The following is a 15,306-nucleotide window of genomic DNA, read 5'->3' as shown; positions in this document are numbered from 1 at the left end:
CTCTGACCGCGGTCCTCACTCCCTCCTCTTCTCTGACGTCACGCCCATTAATCATCCACACCAGGGGCATGGGTTGCTCGTTGTCCCACTGGACAACGAGCAGGTTTGTTGCCTGCTTTGACGGGCAGCTCGGCTGTTGTTTTAGGATGTGATCCCTTTTTATCACCGGTCTTGAAATGCTAAAACGTAGGAAAAGGTCACAGTGGGCAATCGCATACTGGGAGAAATTATCCTTAAACCCTACCTAATTAACACAACACCACCACCCCCTCCCCCGTGTGGTGACACCTAACACTTAAGCCCAGTTTCCCTGCTTAATTTACATCGAGATGTCTCCGACACATCCACGGGCCAAGCAACTCTATACACTCCTATCTTTCCCATGAAATTCCTCCATCTACCCCACAAACATGATAGTTCAAAAATGTATTGGGCCCAATACGTTCTCGTGGATCAGGCATTGCGTGGCAGAGGTATGCGCTACCGAGTGCCCTTGTAGTTTCAATAGAGATGAACGTGAGAAGTTAACTGAAGATGCATTGTCTGGTTAATGATATTGTTTTCACACAATGATATAAAAACATTTGTTAATGATCAAATATAGTAAGTGTTCGTTTTTTTTTTTTTTTCTTTAAGTTTTGTTTTCTTTCGTGCTATGCAAACCCTGTCATGCAGGCTGTGGGCCCCATGGATTTAATATTCATTTTGGCAGGAATCTGACCTCACATTCCGCCTGGCTGGTGGGATGGCCATCTGGCAGCCACTGTGGGAGCACCTGCAACCCGAAGTCCCTGCATTCACTGCACCAATTGGATCGGGTCGTACCACTGTTACTGGTACTTTCATAAATTGACTGAGTCTGCTGTCTGCTACATATGCTCTTTGACTGGCTGATGTTTTTGTATACTTTGTTGAAGCTTGTAAAAGGGCAAACATACACGACATATTACAAAAGGAGAAGGAGACGAGAGAGGTGGAAGAGGGAGGCATAACAACAGTAGGGAACAGAGACATTAGGAGATATGTAGAGGGAAGAGGGATAGGGTGCTCTCCACAGGGTAAAAAAGATGGACACTACAGGGACTTTGAAGGAGGTGAGTTTAGGGTGGATTAATGGGGGTAGAAAAGATCATGGTTTTGGGTGGGGGAAGATATGAGATGGTGGTGAACAGCTGTTTTGAAGACCTGGAGGGAGGTGTGGGATTGAAGAGAGTGTGGGAGTTTGTTCCAGAGACATGAAAAAAGAGGGATGAAAGAGTGAAGGTGATTTGTAATCCTTGACTTTGGCAGTTTCATCAGAAGGGGGTTGCTGGAATATCTTGAGCTCCCTGCGGAAATATTGGGGGGACAGAGCACAGACAGTGAAAGGGGATGGGGGGGGCAAGGCTGGAGAGGTGTCGGTAGAACATGGAAAGACCACCGACCTGCCTGCAGTGAGAGAGTGAGGGACCCAAAGACTCAGCTTGATCGCGGGAGATACCAATGATCATAAAAGCCTTGGTTTCCACAGTGTGAAGCCGAGCTAGGTGTGAGGGAGGAGCACCAGCCAAGTGGGGAAAGCAGTACTCCATCAGGCTGCAGACAAAAGATTTGTATGTGATTAGGAGCTTAGGTGTGCCAAGGAAGGACTATGCATGACGGAGGAATTCCAGTTGGCAACTAGCTTTGGATTTCAGTTCAACCGTTCAGCGTGGAGGCCATCTTGGAAATGTGGCTTTCCCAGGAAAGATCATGACAGATATGGAGACCCAATAACTTGAATGACAGGACTTCTTCAAGAGGATTGTTGAGAAAGTAGATTGGGTGGGGGGGGGGGAGGTTTCCAGACGGTCCTTTCGGAGAGACATAATGATAGTTTGAGATTTGTCATGATTGAAAGACATGTTCCAAGTGTTTGACCAGCTTGTGATTTTTATCCAGGTCTGCAGAGAGTGAAAGGGCTGCTGGCAGCTAATCTGAGGGATGAGAGATGGTACAGCAGAGAGTTTAGTCATCAGCAAAGAGATAAAGAGGATTTCCCAGAGAGTTGGAGAGATCATTGATAAAAAACAGAAAAAGCACAGGGCCCAGAACACTGCCTTGAGGAACTCCAACCTCAACAGGAAGAGGGGATGAGAGAATTCCATGAAGAGCCACGTGTTGACCGATAGGAGAGGAAGTCCACGAGCCATGAGTGGAGATTTCTTTGGTTGCCATAAGAAGAGAGTTTGGTGAGCAGTGTTGGGTGCCAGACCATTACAAAACGATTTCATGTCCGGCAATGAGGATCTCCATCCACTGTTGGGAAAGCAGGAGCAGCATGTTCAGGGAAGAGTGACCTGGTCTGAATCTAAATTGATGATGGGAAATAAATCCATTGGAGAAGAGGAAGGATTTAACGTCCGAAGTGATGATGGATTCCATAATCTTGCTGATGATTGTGAGAAGGCTGATTGGTCTGTCATTGCAGGGATCAGTTTTTGCACCATTTTTATGCAGAGCAGTAATATTTGCTGATTTCCAAGCAGATGGCAGATGACCTTGAGCAAATGAGAGGGTGAATAGAACAGAGAGAGGGTGAGCAAGAGCAGCAGAGCAGGTTTTTACAAAACGTTGGCTGTTGCCATCTGGACCGGTTGCAGAATCTGAGTCAATGTTTGACAGCAAACTCTCCACCTTGTCTGGAGAAAAGGAAACAGAGTCCAGGAACACCTGGGTGTGACTGGGTAAGGTGGATCCAGAAAGTGATGGGTTTGGGACACAAGATTTAGAAGCAAACACAAAGTTTAGCCATTCAGCCTTTTCATGGGGGGTGTCAGCTCTGCAGCCATTATAGGTAAGGGAGGGGATGGAGGGGAACATACACCAGAAACAGACTTAACCAGATTCCACCAGGATTTGGAGGAGGGAGACAAGTTCAAGAGTTCAGTTTTGAGATTAGAAATATATTTCCTGCTCTCCTGAGGGAAGATAGACTTGTTTCAAGCTTTTCTGGAAGTAACTGAGATTGCCTTCAGTTGGATTTGCCTTCCATGAGGCAAAAACAAGTTGTTTCAGGGCAACTGCCTCGCCACAAGCTTCAGTGTGTCATGGGCGGAAGGAAGGGTAGGACAACTGAAGACGAGATGTGATGAATCTGTTTATGAGAGAAAGCAAATTTCCCAGGATGAGTTGATGTCAGATGAAGTAGCGATGGGAGACCAGTCTCGAAGTTTGATAGCTGCTTGACCAGTCTAGAAGTTTGATGGCTGCCAGTCGGCCTGAGTGAAATGCCAGACTCGACGGCACTGGGGTGGTTCTCTAATAACAGCCACGAGATGTCTACTTTGACAAGCATGTGGTCAGATGAACAGATTGAAGCAGAGGAAGACCAGCAGATATTTGCAGAGAAATTGGTCAAAACCAAATCCAGAAGAGATCGAGTACTGTTGACTGAAATCCGTGTCGGGAAGTTGACAGGTTGTTTCAGTTCCGTTGATTTGAAGAAGTCTTTTGCTGAAGTACCATGGCAAGTTGGAAGAGGTACCCACACCCAGCCAACTAGCTTGAGGACAACTGAAGTCACCAAATATGAGGAAGAGAGAGAGTTTGGATGAGTGGATAGAAGTTGGAACATGTTTTTGGCAAGCAAAGCTGGAAGTAAATGGAATCATCACTGTTTGGTGGACAGGACAACACACATACATGCAAGAGCTGGGAATGGAGCGGAAGCCATAACCAGTGGTACTTCTGGGGTGTGGTGGCGTGAGGGCAGTGCATGGAGAGTGAGGAATCGAGTTTTTTTATGAAGAGAGCAACTCTGCCACCAGAATGAGGCTCAGGTCTATCATACCAGAAGAAGGAGTCACCAGGGAGAGAAGCCAAGGAGTCAGAGATGTCCTGAAGGAGGAAAGTTTCTGTTAAGCAGATTATGTTTGTTTTGTCAGTGGCCACCGTGTATGGAGAGATCTGTCAGGTGAGAGCGAAGTCCCTGGATGTTTGAGGACCACACATTTAAGGAAGAGGGAGGGGAGGTGGCTTTGGGTGCAGGAGAGGGGGGGGTAGGATAAGATGAAGGACGAGAGGGGGAGGTAGGGTGAGCTGTTGACTGGGTAGGAAATTGCAGTATTGCTCGGGGAGAGGGTCGGATGAGGAGGACAAAAGGCTAGATGCTGATGGGATGAGGCACAGTGGGGAGTAATATGAGAGGGGCAGAGGGAAGTTGAAGTTTTGAGCAGGTGGAGGAATGATTTGGAAGAGAGAGGGTGGAGAAAGGAGACGGCTTTGTTGATATGAGGGGGGGGGACTTTGAGAAGGGGGATGAGTCAGGAGATTTGAAAGGGAGAGGTGAGGGTGGAGATTTCAGGGAGAAGGGTGAGTGGGGAGAATTGAGGGAGAAAGATGTGGGGGAAAGGGGAACTTGGGGAGGGGGGAAAAGAATAAAGTTTGCTTTGAAGAGGGAGGAGGCGGCTGATTTTAGAGGGAGGATTGACAAGGAAGCTTTGAGTGGGAGGGTAGACTTGAATGAAATGAAACTTGAATGAAACTTGACACTGCACACTGCAGGAGAATGGTGAGTAAAGGTGGGCCGAAAATTTTTGCGCCATCGTGTACCGTTTTGGCTGTATTTCAGGAACATACATACATTATATACTTCCATACATTATATACATACACACATACATACATTATATACATACGTACATACATACATACATGCATTATATACACACATACGTACATTATATACATACATACACACATACGTACATTATATACATACATACTTACATACATTATATACATACACACATACATAATATACATACGTACATACATACATTATATACACACATACGTACATTATATACATACATACATACATACATACATACATGCATTATATACATACATGCATTATATACATACATATATACATACATACATACATGCATTATATACATACATATATACATACATACATGCATTATATACATACATATATACATACATACATACACACATACATACATACATACATTATATACATACATACATACATACATACATGCATTATATACATACATACATTATATACATGCACACATACATACATTATATACATACATACATACATACACATATACATGCATACATACATGCATACATACATACATGCATTATATACATACATACATACACATATACATGCATACATACATGCATACATACATACACACATACATACATTATATACATACATACATACATTATATACAAGATGAGAGTTTTAATAATATATCGATAAAAGTATCACAATTACAAATATGTGCTTTGGTCTTTCATGCAGAGAGTTATTGCTACTCAGACTAATCTGTGGAAATGATAGTTCAGAAGGTGGTTGTGAAACATTTCATGGAGAATGCGATTTTACTCTAAATGCTAAGGACGTATATAAGTAAGATGTCAAGAGGCTAAAGGAATAAAAAGGATACAGATGGCTGCGTTGAATCAGCAGGTAAAGGTTTACGTGACCTACTTTTCTTCCACCGTTTTGTTCTGTTTATGGAATGTAACATGTTCATCCACTTTCATCATCTTTATTTATGCCTCCTTCCGTCGTTATGATACTTTACGTATTCCACATTGCATGAACTCAATGGAGTCATCAGTATCATACATTGTGTTTCTAATGTCCTTGTGCAATTTTAAACTTTAAATTGAATATGACTGAGAATGTCTTTCATGGCCTTTGTCTGGGTTTTTGTTTCCTTGATAATAATTTGCTTCCTCTGCATGACTTTTGAATTGTGCCAATGTCATGTTGTTTCTGTCTCTCAAAGCTCAGAGATTGCAGGGATCCAGCCGAGCAGGGAAGGACGGCCGCTGTGAAGAAAAAGAAGTGAGTTACAAAGGAACTTTGATTTTTTTTTTTTTTTAATATATTCGAAGTTGAAATTTGCAGAAGCTGGAACAAGAACACAGAACAGAAAAAAATGCAGAACACAACAGGGGAAACTTCTTGGAGGAAGAATGTGCAAGGGGAAGAATTAAAGATGAAAGGGAGTGGGAGGATGACACGTGGGGTGATGATTTTCAATCTGACTGCTCCATGTTTTCATACATCATCTAAACTCATGTAATCAGCCATCAATGCTGTAAAGTTTGGTGTGTTTTGAGCGTAAAATCACAATTTGGAAATCTTTTTCTTCACAGGAGCCAGGCTTATGGAAGAGCAAGGTATAACCGACAGTGGGATATACATTAAGGGGAATGAATGAACAGGAAAAGGGGAGGAAAGACTGAAATTAGCAAGTAAGATAGTTGGGTTAGGAAATGATAATGAGGGTAATAAAGATCATGGGTCAGAATCGGGGATGAGAAGAGATGGTGGTGTACTGCTTTGTTGAAACCCTGGAAGGAAGAGCGAGATAGAACAGCCACTGGAATGCAGTTCCATATAAGGCAGACAAGAGGAATAAAAGAGTTGATGAATGCAGTCAACCTGGATTTTGGAAGTCTAACCAGGAAGGCTTTACTGGAAGAAAATATGGATCCTGGAGGAGAGGTTCAGAATACCGAGAGCAGGGGGGGGGGGGGGGAGGGACGGGAGAGGTGATGTTGAAAAATAAACAGTAGAAAACGGAGATACCATCTACCTGCCTGTGATATGAGGGCAACAGAACCCATGCTCTGGCTTCATCATGGGAGATTCCAATAATTTTGAGAGTATTAGATTCCACAAAATCCAGGAGAGACTGATGTGATGCTGAAGTGCTAGTCCATAACAGAGAGCAGCACTTCACTTAGCTACAAACAAAGGCCTTGCAGTCTGTGATTATCTCTGATTTTTTTTCCCCCAAGGAAAGACTTGTATTGACAGAGGATTCTCAGTCTGCAGCTGGCTTTGGAGGCCAGCTTTGCTATGTGGTCAACCTCGGAAAAGTAATGCCTGATGGTGTGGCCTCGAAGTTCAAGCAAGAGCCTGAACCTCTTTCAGTGAAAGACCAAAGAACGAGATAAGTTGGTTCTTTTGATGATCTTTCCGGAGCAACAGCGTGAGACTATGAGATTTGCCGGGATTGAAGGACATGTTCCATTTATCAGACCAGTGCGTAATCAAACGGAGTAGGGATCAAACCAAATGTGAATGAGCAAACGCATGAACACTTGGAGCAGAAAATGTAGGAAATAGTATAATGTTGCTTCTATTTGTGATATTTTAATACAGCTGTTGCAGCAACTGTATATCGACAGAAAGATAATTCAAAATATTCTCTAAAACTGCTGCCTTTAATTTGAATTGTGGAGGATGATGCAAGGTACTGAAGATCCATTTAACATTTTCACTGAATGTTTGTGCTACCACCTGATCATTTGGGGGTTCTAGATTAAATTAGTTCGCAGACATATGTTGCCCATTTTTCATCCTCAAGTCAATTTTTAACAATTTATTTGAGCTCTACCATAAACCTCAATTCTGATATGAGAAGAAAAAAAAAATTACATTATGTTTGTGTTGCTGCAGAAAGGATTTCGAGTCACTTGTGAGATCTGCAATCCAGGAGCCAATCACACAGGTAGCAGCACATCTGCACTTTGCCGCTGTGACCTGCTACCTCGACCTTATGTGGATCCAGTGATACGGTATCTTATTTTGATTATCGTACCTCCATTTTATTTTACCCTCACTGTGTCCATTTGCATGTAAAGACAGCAAACGCATCATTTTTATTATAGCAAGTGTGGTTGCCTTTTCTCATAAATAATAACATGAGAACCAGGTGGTGGACACCATGAGGAACTGACAGTGGGAGTTTTTGGGTTGTGGGAAGTGGTTATTGAGCCATTCTGGCAAAGCATCATGGGATTGTGTGGGGTACTTTGTTAATTGTCTTCATGAAAAGAGCAGAAGGGAGATAATTGTCTTCATGAAATATGTAGCAGCCATCCCCTTGTGTGATTGAATCATACAACTATGTCGTTGGGAAATTTAATTTGCTCCGATTCCAAAGTTATTTTTTGTTTATCATGGCATGGGTTTCTTGAAGATGCTGCAATTTGTCTCGAGTGATGTTAAAGTAATGCTCGGTGTGCTCCAAGTCTGGCATGCAGTCTTGGTCCAATTGGTATGGGAATGATCCTTAGGGGTTAATAAAACTGCTTAGTAGAGTTCAGTTATCTCGTTAATATTTGTTTAGAATAAGCATAAAGTAATTAATTGTGTGGTTATATGTTTGTCACGAAAACGTACAGATACATGTTTGTTTTCCCTGCCATACTGTGGTTCGATTCCCCCACGTCTAATCTTTGGCAATGTGTTTTTATGTTATTTTCCTCTGTTTAAATGTTCTTTACAAAGTGCACACAAGAGACGTGCAGCTGAAGACGCCATGAGAGAATGTCTGGCGAAACATCATTGTTAAAAAATGGCAGTTATAAAAACACCACGGAGTGAAAAGCCGTTACGGCACAGCTCATGAACTGCTGTGGTTAAGTATGTGGTGGCACATTAAAAAAAATAGCCGTTAATGACCGAGTGTGGAGAGCTGAGAATGGAGTGTGCATAATTGAGAACGGAGTGTGCTGACATTTTAACACCCGAATATGCAGAGTTGGTTCAGTGTGTTGTAGCTGCAACACCAGAAGGAGCTCACTGACAATTAGCCAGAAGATTGTGCTCTGAGGAGAGAAGTCTGGGTTTTGTTTTGTGAACAGCCCAAGCGAAGTTTCACTCCTTCTTGGTTCATGGAACTCTTGTCTGCATTGGTGGTAAACTGCGCACTGGCTGAGAAATACCACACGGACATGCTGCGTTGACTTCTCTTTTTCTCTCGTCACGGAGCGATTTCCCTGTGAAGGGACCTGCCCCAGAGTTCCTGCATGGCTTTGCCTCTAGGTTTGAAAGTGACCACTCGACATTGTTTTGTATTATATTCCTTTGTATATGTCGTGTGATTGGATGGGCCCTAAGATAGAAGAGATAAGAAGTCTGCATTCACTTAGTTTGTTTTAAGGGTGCGTAATATATTTTTCGGTATAAATGGTGAATAGGCTTTATTATTGATTCACTAGCAAAGATACCTGGCATTGCCGGGCAATGCGGGGTCCCTTTTCCCACACATTCCCCTCCCTCATCCCACCCCTGCCCTTCCCTCACCCCATTCATCCCCCCCCAACCCACCCCATCCCCTCCATACTCCCACCTCACCCATTCCCCTCCCTCCCCCACCTCCTCCTACCACTTTCTACCCCACCCCTTCACCTCTCTCCTCCACTCTTCCCCTCTCTTCTCCACTCTTCCCCTCCCTCCTCCCCAGGCCCGTCGCCAGGGCTCAATATTAAGGGGGACATATGAACTGGATGGAGGGGCACAATTATAATATTTAATATTTTTGATAACCCGGTATGCTATTGTATTCATGCAGCATTGAAGCATCTATACTGAGGTTGCCGTCGCATACTAACCAAATTGATCTCAGCTAGATTTAATATGTTCCGATGTTTTTGGCCTAACATTATTCAAATGCAGGAGAGCCGCAACAAACTGGCACATTCACAATGCAGATATTCATTAATTAGACAATTGGCACCAATTCAGGTGCACTTATACAAGGTGTTGTCAATAATTGGTATTAGAAAATTAATATACCAGAGATACAATGACTAAACGGGGGAGGTTGGCACCAGAATCAGTGCACTTTCAAATAAGATACAGTGGGCTATGACCTGCGATCATCACGTTAAACTATCAACCGCAAATACGACCAGCCTGAAGATGCCACAAAGTCCACATTTAAAGCAGTCTATTACACAGAGGTAAGGTCATGCACAAAGCACTAGATATGGGATATGCAAAGCACCAAACACAACATTTAACTTAAACATCAGAAGTACAAAGCAGCCGACCACGGCGGGTGTTGACCATAACCACAACCGCAACCTTTTTCCTTTTCTTAGCCATTTTCGTATATCCATGTCTTTTTCTACTGCTGCTAGCTCGAGCTCTCCGTGACTCGTCCCTCGTGACTCGTGTCACTAATCTTGCGACTCATGAGATTTGATGGTTGAAGGTTTTATTTATTAAATGATGCATGCACCAAAAACAGGTTTTATCTGCATAATTTGAAATGAAAGCACGATTACAAACGCACATATTTTAAATTTTTATGAGAAAATTACTTTTGTAAGATGGAGGGTTGTGAAGGTCACAGGTGCACTTCATCTTTAATTATGTAAATTTATGTCTTTTCTTTATTCATATGATCATATTATGACTATCTTACATTTATACCAAACTTACAATCAGGTAACCTGCTTAATAGGGCCTCCGTATTGAAGACGCTGATTGGCTATTCCTTAAAACTAAATGATCCACGACATATATATATATATATATATATATATATATATATATATATATATATATATATATATATATATATATATATATATATATATATATATATATAACCACGCACAGCATCGACATTCGACACGAGGTCTTGCGGCTGTCTGTCGTCTTGGCTGCTGGCGTTGGTGCTTGCGTTATTATCTTTTATCTTGTGGGCTCGGACTGTATTGTCTTGCCAATTGCTTTTGGAGATGCGCTGACAAGCGCACACTTATCTCTTGACTGTTATTCAAAGAAGGATATTATTAAAGAACAGTTTATCCAAGAAGGCCTTATTATTCACCACGTTGAGCATCTGGAATAAGGGTTTTAGTTCACACAGGTGAACTCTTAAACAGCAAGGAGTTCACAGTGGGCGCTCGTCCTAAAACACTAAGTTGTTCACAGGTTGCAACAGGGCATAAATGGGTGGCGTACAAGTGGGGGGGGCACCAGATGCGCCATGGGGGGGGCATTGCACCCAAATGCCCCCCCCAGCGACGGGCCTGCTCCTCCCACAAATATATTTTGCATGATGCATATTGAAGTGCATTTTTGCATGATGCATATTACCTTCTAACAAAGAGGTAAAGAAAAAAAAACTCAGGAATTTCCCTGGCTGCCTCCTGACTAATTAATTATGTATGCAGGCATTTCACTCGACCAAGCTGTTTTTTGTCACCTCCAATGGCTATTTAAATCACATGAAATATATTGTTACGGTTGTGGAAATTCGCATTACACCATAAAGAGTCCTCAGGTGAGATATATCGGTAAGTTCATGTGTAGTTAGCCCAAACCCGTTGTATAGAGGGAATAGATGTGATTTATCGGGCTGTGATTCTTTGAGTTAGCCGTTTTTCTGTTCTATCGTTATTTTGGACCATCCGAAGACTTCAAACGAAGGCCCCGTGAAAGGCCTACAATGGCGCGCGAGTTTTCCCGCCTTTTTTGCGGCGCCGGGGGCTGACAGAAGAGGCTGCGAGAGCTCGCTGGGGATTGGTAGATACGGGGTGTGAGGCGGCCGTGAGGAGGAAACGCCCCTTTTCGAGGAGCTTCTCGAAAGGGAGAGAGGAGAGGCGGAGCCAAAAACGGGGCGGAGCGATGGGCGGAGCCCCGCTCCATGAAGGACAGACACGGGTGGGGCGCGCCCTCTTCTCTTCGTCCTGGAGCTGGTCTCGTCGTTCGGCTCTTCTCTTCGTCCTGGAGCTGGTCCCGCCATTTGTCTCTTCTCTTCGTCCTGGAGCTGGTCTCGCCGTTCGTCTCTTCTCTTTATCCTGGAGCAGGTCTCCTCGTTCGGCTCTTCTCTTCGTCCTGGAGCTGGTCCCGCCGTTTGTCTCTTCTCTTCGTCCTGGAGCTGGTCTCGCCGTTCGTCTCTTCTCTTTGTCCTGGAGCTGGTCTCGCCGTTCGTCTCTTCGCTTCGTCCTGGAGCTGGTCTCGTCATTCGTCTTGGCTCGTCTCGCCTGGTGGTCTGGTCTGGTCTTCTGTCGGTGCCAAGGTCTTCTGTCGGTGCGGTCCCGAGACCCCGCTGGCGGGACGGAGCGTCTGCCATTCCCCTCTCCCAACCCCGAGCATCAACGGTTCCCCCCCCCTTTATCCGCGCTGAGATAGTGCCGGAAACCCCGTCCGTGGCGTCGAGCGGCCAACACGTGCCGGCGCGAAGCACGAGCTCACCGACCACGCCGGAGGAGCTGGGAGCTGAGGTCGTGGGAGGAGGACTTGACGCGCGCAGGGAAGTTACTGCTTTTCTTTTCTTTTCTTTTTTGTGTAAATGTGTGTGTGGCACCGTCCGACAAGTAGAACTGTGTAAGTGTGCCCGAGTAAGTCATATTCGGTTGTAGTTCTTGCTTTCGTTCTTGCTTTCGTTCTTGCTTTTGTTGCATGACTGTATGGCTGTATATACGTGCTTGTCTGTGTGTGTGTAAATAAAGTGCATTGTGTGAACTGTTTTCCCGTTTCGCTTCGTCTTTTCCTTGTATTGAATCTCCATCTTGCATCACGTAAGGGATTGATAGAGGGTTTAAAACGCCCGGTAATTAATCGGAACCGTCAAGGCCGACGATAACTCCACTCGGTTATCCCTGTAATACGGAGGTGTCCGGAGTCGGCCTGTGGCGTGGTACGATCGCCCGGTCCACCACTCGCGCAGGTACTTAGGTAGATCGAATTTGGCGAGCAACCCTATCCTGCGCGGGTGGGCAATTGGCACGATCGTGGTGAGGTTAGACCTCCACCCGTGACTGGCTCCGGGCGGTAGTTCCCGGAGGGTCACGACTGAATTTTCCATCCGGTGGGCGACGTGTCGCGATTCGAGTTACGTGGCCGTTTGCACGCCGGCGGGCGCGAATTCGCAACAATATATGTGTGTGTATATATTGTTACGAATTTGGAAATCAATCGCACTCATCATTCAGGTTCCTTTAGCTCAGTTATGTCGATAAGTGCATGTTCCATAGATAGCTCACCTTCCATTGTTTAATGGGCAGAAATCGATTAAATGTGCTGTGATTTAATTTAATAGGGAGCAATCACAACACAATGGAAACGACCCTCCCCCTCTTGTGGGAAGAGGAAGAAGAGCCCCTCCGGTCCCGTGATTCATGACGTAAACAACTCCCTCCCACCCGTGGTTGTGCGGGCACGAGGGGATGAGTCACGCCGGGAGCGGGGGAGGGGTGGATCGGAATATGAGGGAGACCCTCTGCCGGGGCTTTTTGGCTTGGCTTGTAGTGGGCTTCTGGCTTCTGCTTGGCTCGGGTTAGGGTTAGGGTTCTTGCTTTGTTCGGAAGAGAGAGAGTGATGGTTCGCTTTTTTGTGCCTGGTGGATCGGAAGAGAGTTGAACTGGTTGCTCGACTCGAGCTTGTTGACTGGTTGTTCATCAGAGGAGCAGATCGGAATAGGCCAAATCAAAATGGCAGCTCAGACCCCTGTGAGGCAAAGTTGGGCTGACCAAGGATAAGCCTTTCATGGAGGTAATCCACGAGTTATCTTCAAAAGGGGTGTTTAAATTTAGCCAAACACCCAAATTTCATTCATGCACTCCCTTGGAGTTCCCTCAGTATGCATGCATTGTTTTGGGCCACTAGGTTTCATGGCTTTGTAGTTATGGAGGACACACACACACACACACACACACACACACACACACACACACACACACACACACACACACACACACACACACACACACACACACACACACACTTATTACTGCAGATTTGTATTTGTATTTGAGATTGTGGTTTGCTTCATGTAATCCTTCCACCGAACATTTGTTTGTTAATAAATATGCCTGCCCTCAGGTTGGATTCTGCTCGTTCTGTTTGCCTTGTTTGAACAGCTGGTTCAAACTTGTCTCAGACCAGCTCATGACCAACTGTTGCTCAGCCAGATTAGAAAGGTCATGAATGCCAATCTGCACTTCACCCAGTTAATTTTGCGGTCCTTACGAGTATTGTAATATGGCAAACAGGCCCAGGAACTTACTCTGGGCTGTGACCTTAGCTGGTAGTCATGGTCATTTTGACACAACATGCAGGTCTCAAACCGGGTAACCAGAACGGACTGCATCCATCACACTTTTATGCATAAATGACCTTTCCAATTCCATGAGACCTCACCTTGTATCTCATTATTGCACATTCCACTGACAATCTGACAGCAGTGGTTTCCTTTTCCGCAAACCTTAAAATGATCATCCTGGTTTAGCACTTAGACCATCTTTCAAACCAGGCAGATATTGCATTCTCAGCCTGACTCTTGGGAAGGATCACAAAACTAACTCACCTGTCTATTTCCAGAATCAAATACAGGGATGGAGATGTTCAGCCTCAGAACCTCCTGGGTTTGACCATATATCGTGCCTATAGAAAGTCTACACCCCCTTTCGAAATTTTCACCTTTTGTTGCCTTATAGCCTGGAATTAAATTGCATTAAATCAGACTTTTTCCACCTTTATTTACACATTGTAACCCACAACTTCCAACTGAAAACTAAATTCTACAAATTTCAGAAAATTAATTGAAATACAAAGCTCGAAGTGTCCCCCCCCCCTTATAATAGCAATTGTGAATTAGCTCAGGTGTAACCAATCACCTTCAAAATCACATACCAAGTTAATTGGCCCCTACCTGTGTTAAATTGGAGTGATTCTGAAAATTTCAGAATAAAATCAGCTGTTCCTGTAGGTTTCCTCTGCTGGGTAGTGCATTTCACAGTAAAGACTCAACCATGAGACACAGGGAACTTTTAAAAGACTGCCAGGATAAAGTTGTGGAAAGCACAGATCAGGGAATGAGTATAAAAATATTTGAAAGGCCTTGAATATTGATTGGAGCACAGTCAAGACAATCATTAAGAAGTGGAAGGCATATGGTACCACCAGGACTGCCTAGATCAGGCCATACCTCCAAACTGGATTACCAAGCAAGGAGGAGACTGATCAGAGAGGCCACCAAGAGGCCAATGGCAACTTTGAAAGAGTTACATGCCTTTATGGCAAAGACTGGTCACTATGTGCACATGACAACAATATCCCAAGCACTCCACAAGTCTGTCCTGTATGGTCGGGTGGCAAGAAGGAAGCCTTTACTCAAAAAATCCCACCTTGAATCTCATTTGAGGTATGCAAAAAACCACTCTGGAGATTCTAAAGCCATGTGGCAAAAACTTTTGTGGTCTGACGAAACCAATATGGAACCTTTTGGCCTAAATGTAAAACGTTACGTTTGGCGCAAACCCAACACAGCGCATCACCCAAAGAACAGCATCCCCACTGTGAAGCATGGTGGTGGCAGCATCATGTTATGGGGATGTTTCTCATCAGCAGGGACTGGGGCACTTGGCAGGATAGAAGAGAAAATGGATGGAGCAAATTACCGAAAAATCCTTGAGGAAAACCTGCTGCACTCTGCAAGAAAGCTGAAATTTGGCCGGAAGTTCACCTTTCAATAT

General features: G+C 44.3%; 1 protein-coding gene across 7 annotated transcripts in view; it reads left to right on the top strand.

Moving 5' to 3' along the window:
• The window catches only part of UNC80 (unc-80 subunit of NALCN channel complex), a 449,893-nt gene that overhangs the window by 41,733 nt on the left and 392,854 nt on the right, over positions 1–15,306 (top strand). For all 7 annotated transcript variants that reach the window (XM_085870661.1, XM_085870659.1, XM_085870657.1 and 4 more), the window contains exons 5-7: positions 713–836; positions 5,802–5,860; positions 7,487–7,605. In XM_085870661.1, coding sequence (XP_085726787.1) covers positions 713–836; positions 5,802–5,860; positions 7,487–7,605 — 302 coding nt within the window. The remainder of the gene's footprint in view (positions 1–712; positions 837–5,801; positions 5,861–7,486; positions 7,606–15,306) is intronic.

This window comes from Eptatretus burgeri, chromosome 2 (assembly GCF_056783735.1).
Source record: "Eptatretus burgeri isolate ZD-2024b chromosome 2, Ebu_testis_v1, whole genome shotgun sequence".
In the NCBI taxonomy this organism is placed as follows: Eukaryota; Metazoa; Chordata; class Myxini; order Myxiniformes; family Myxinidae; genus Eptatretus; species Eptatretus burgeri.
The sequence above is the reverse complement of the archived record's forward strand: the minus strand, read 5'-3'. Positions and strand labels throughout refer to the sequence as shown.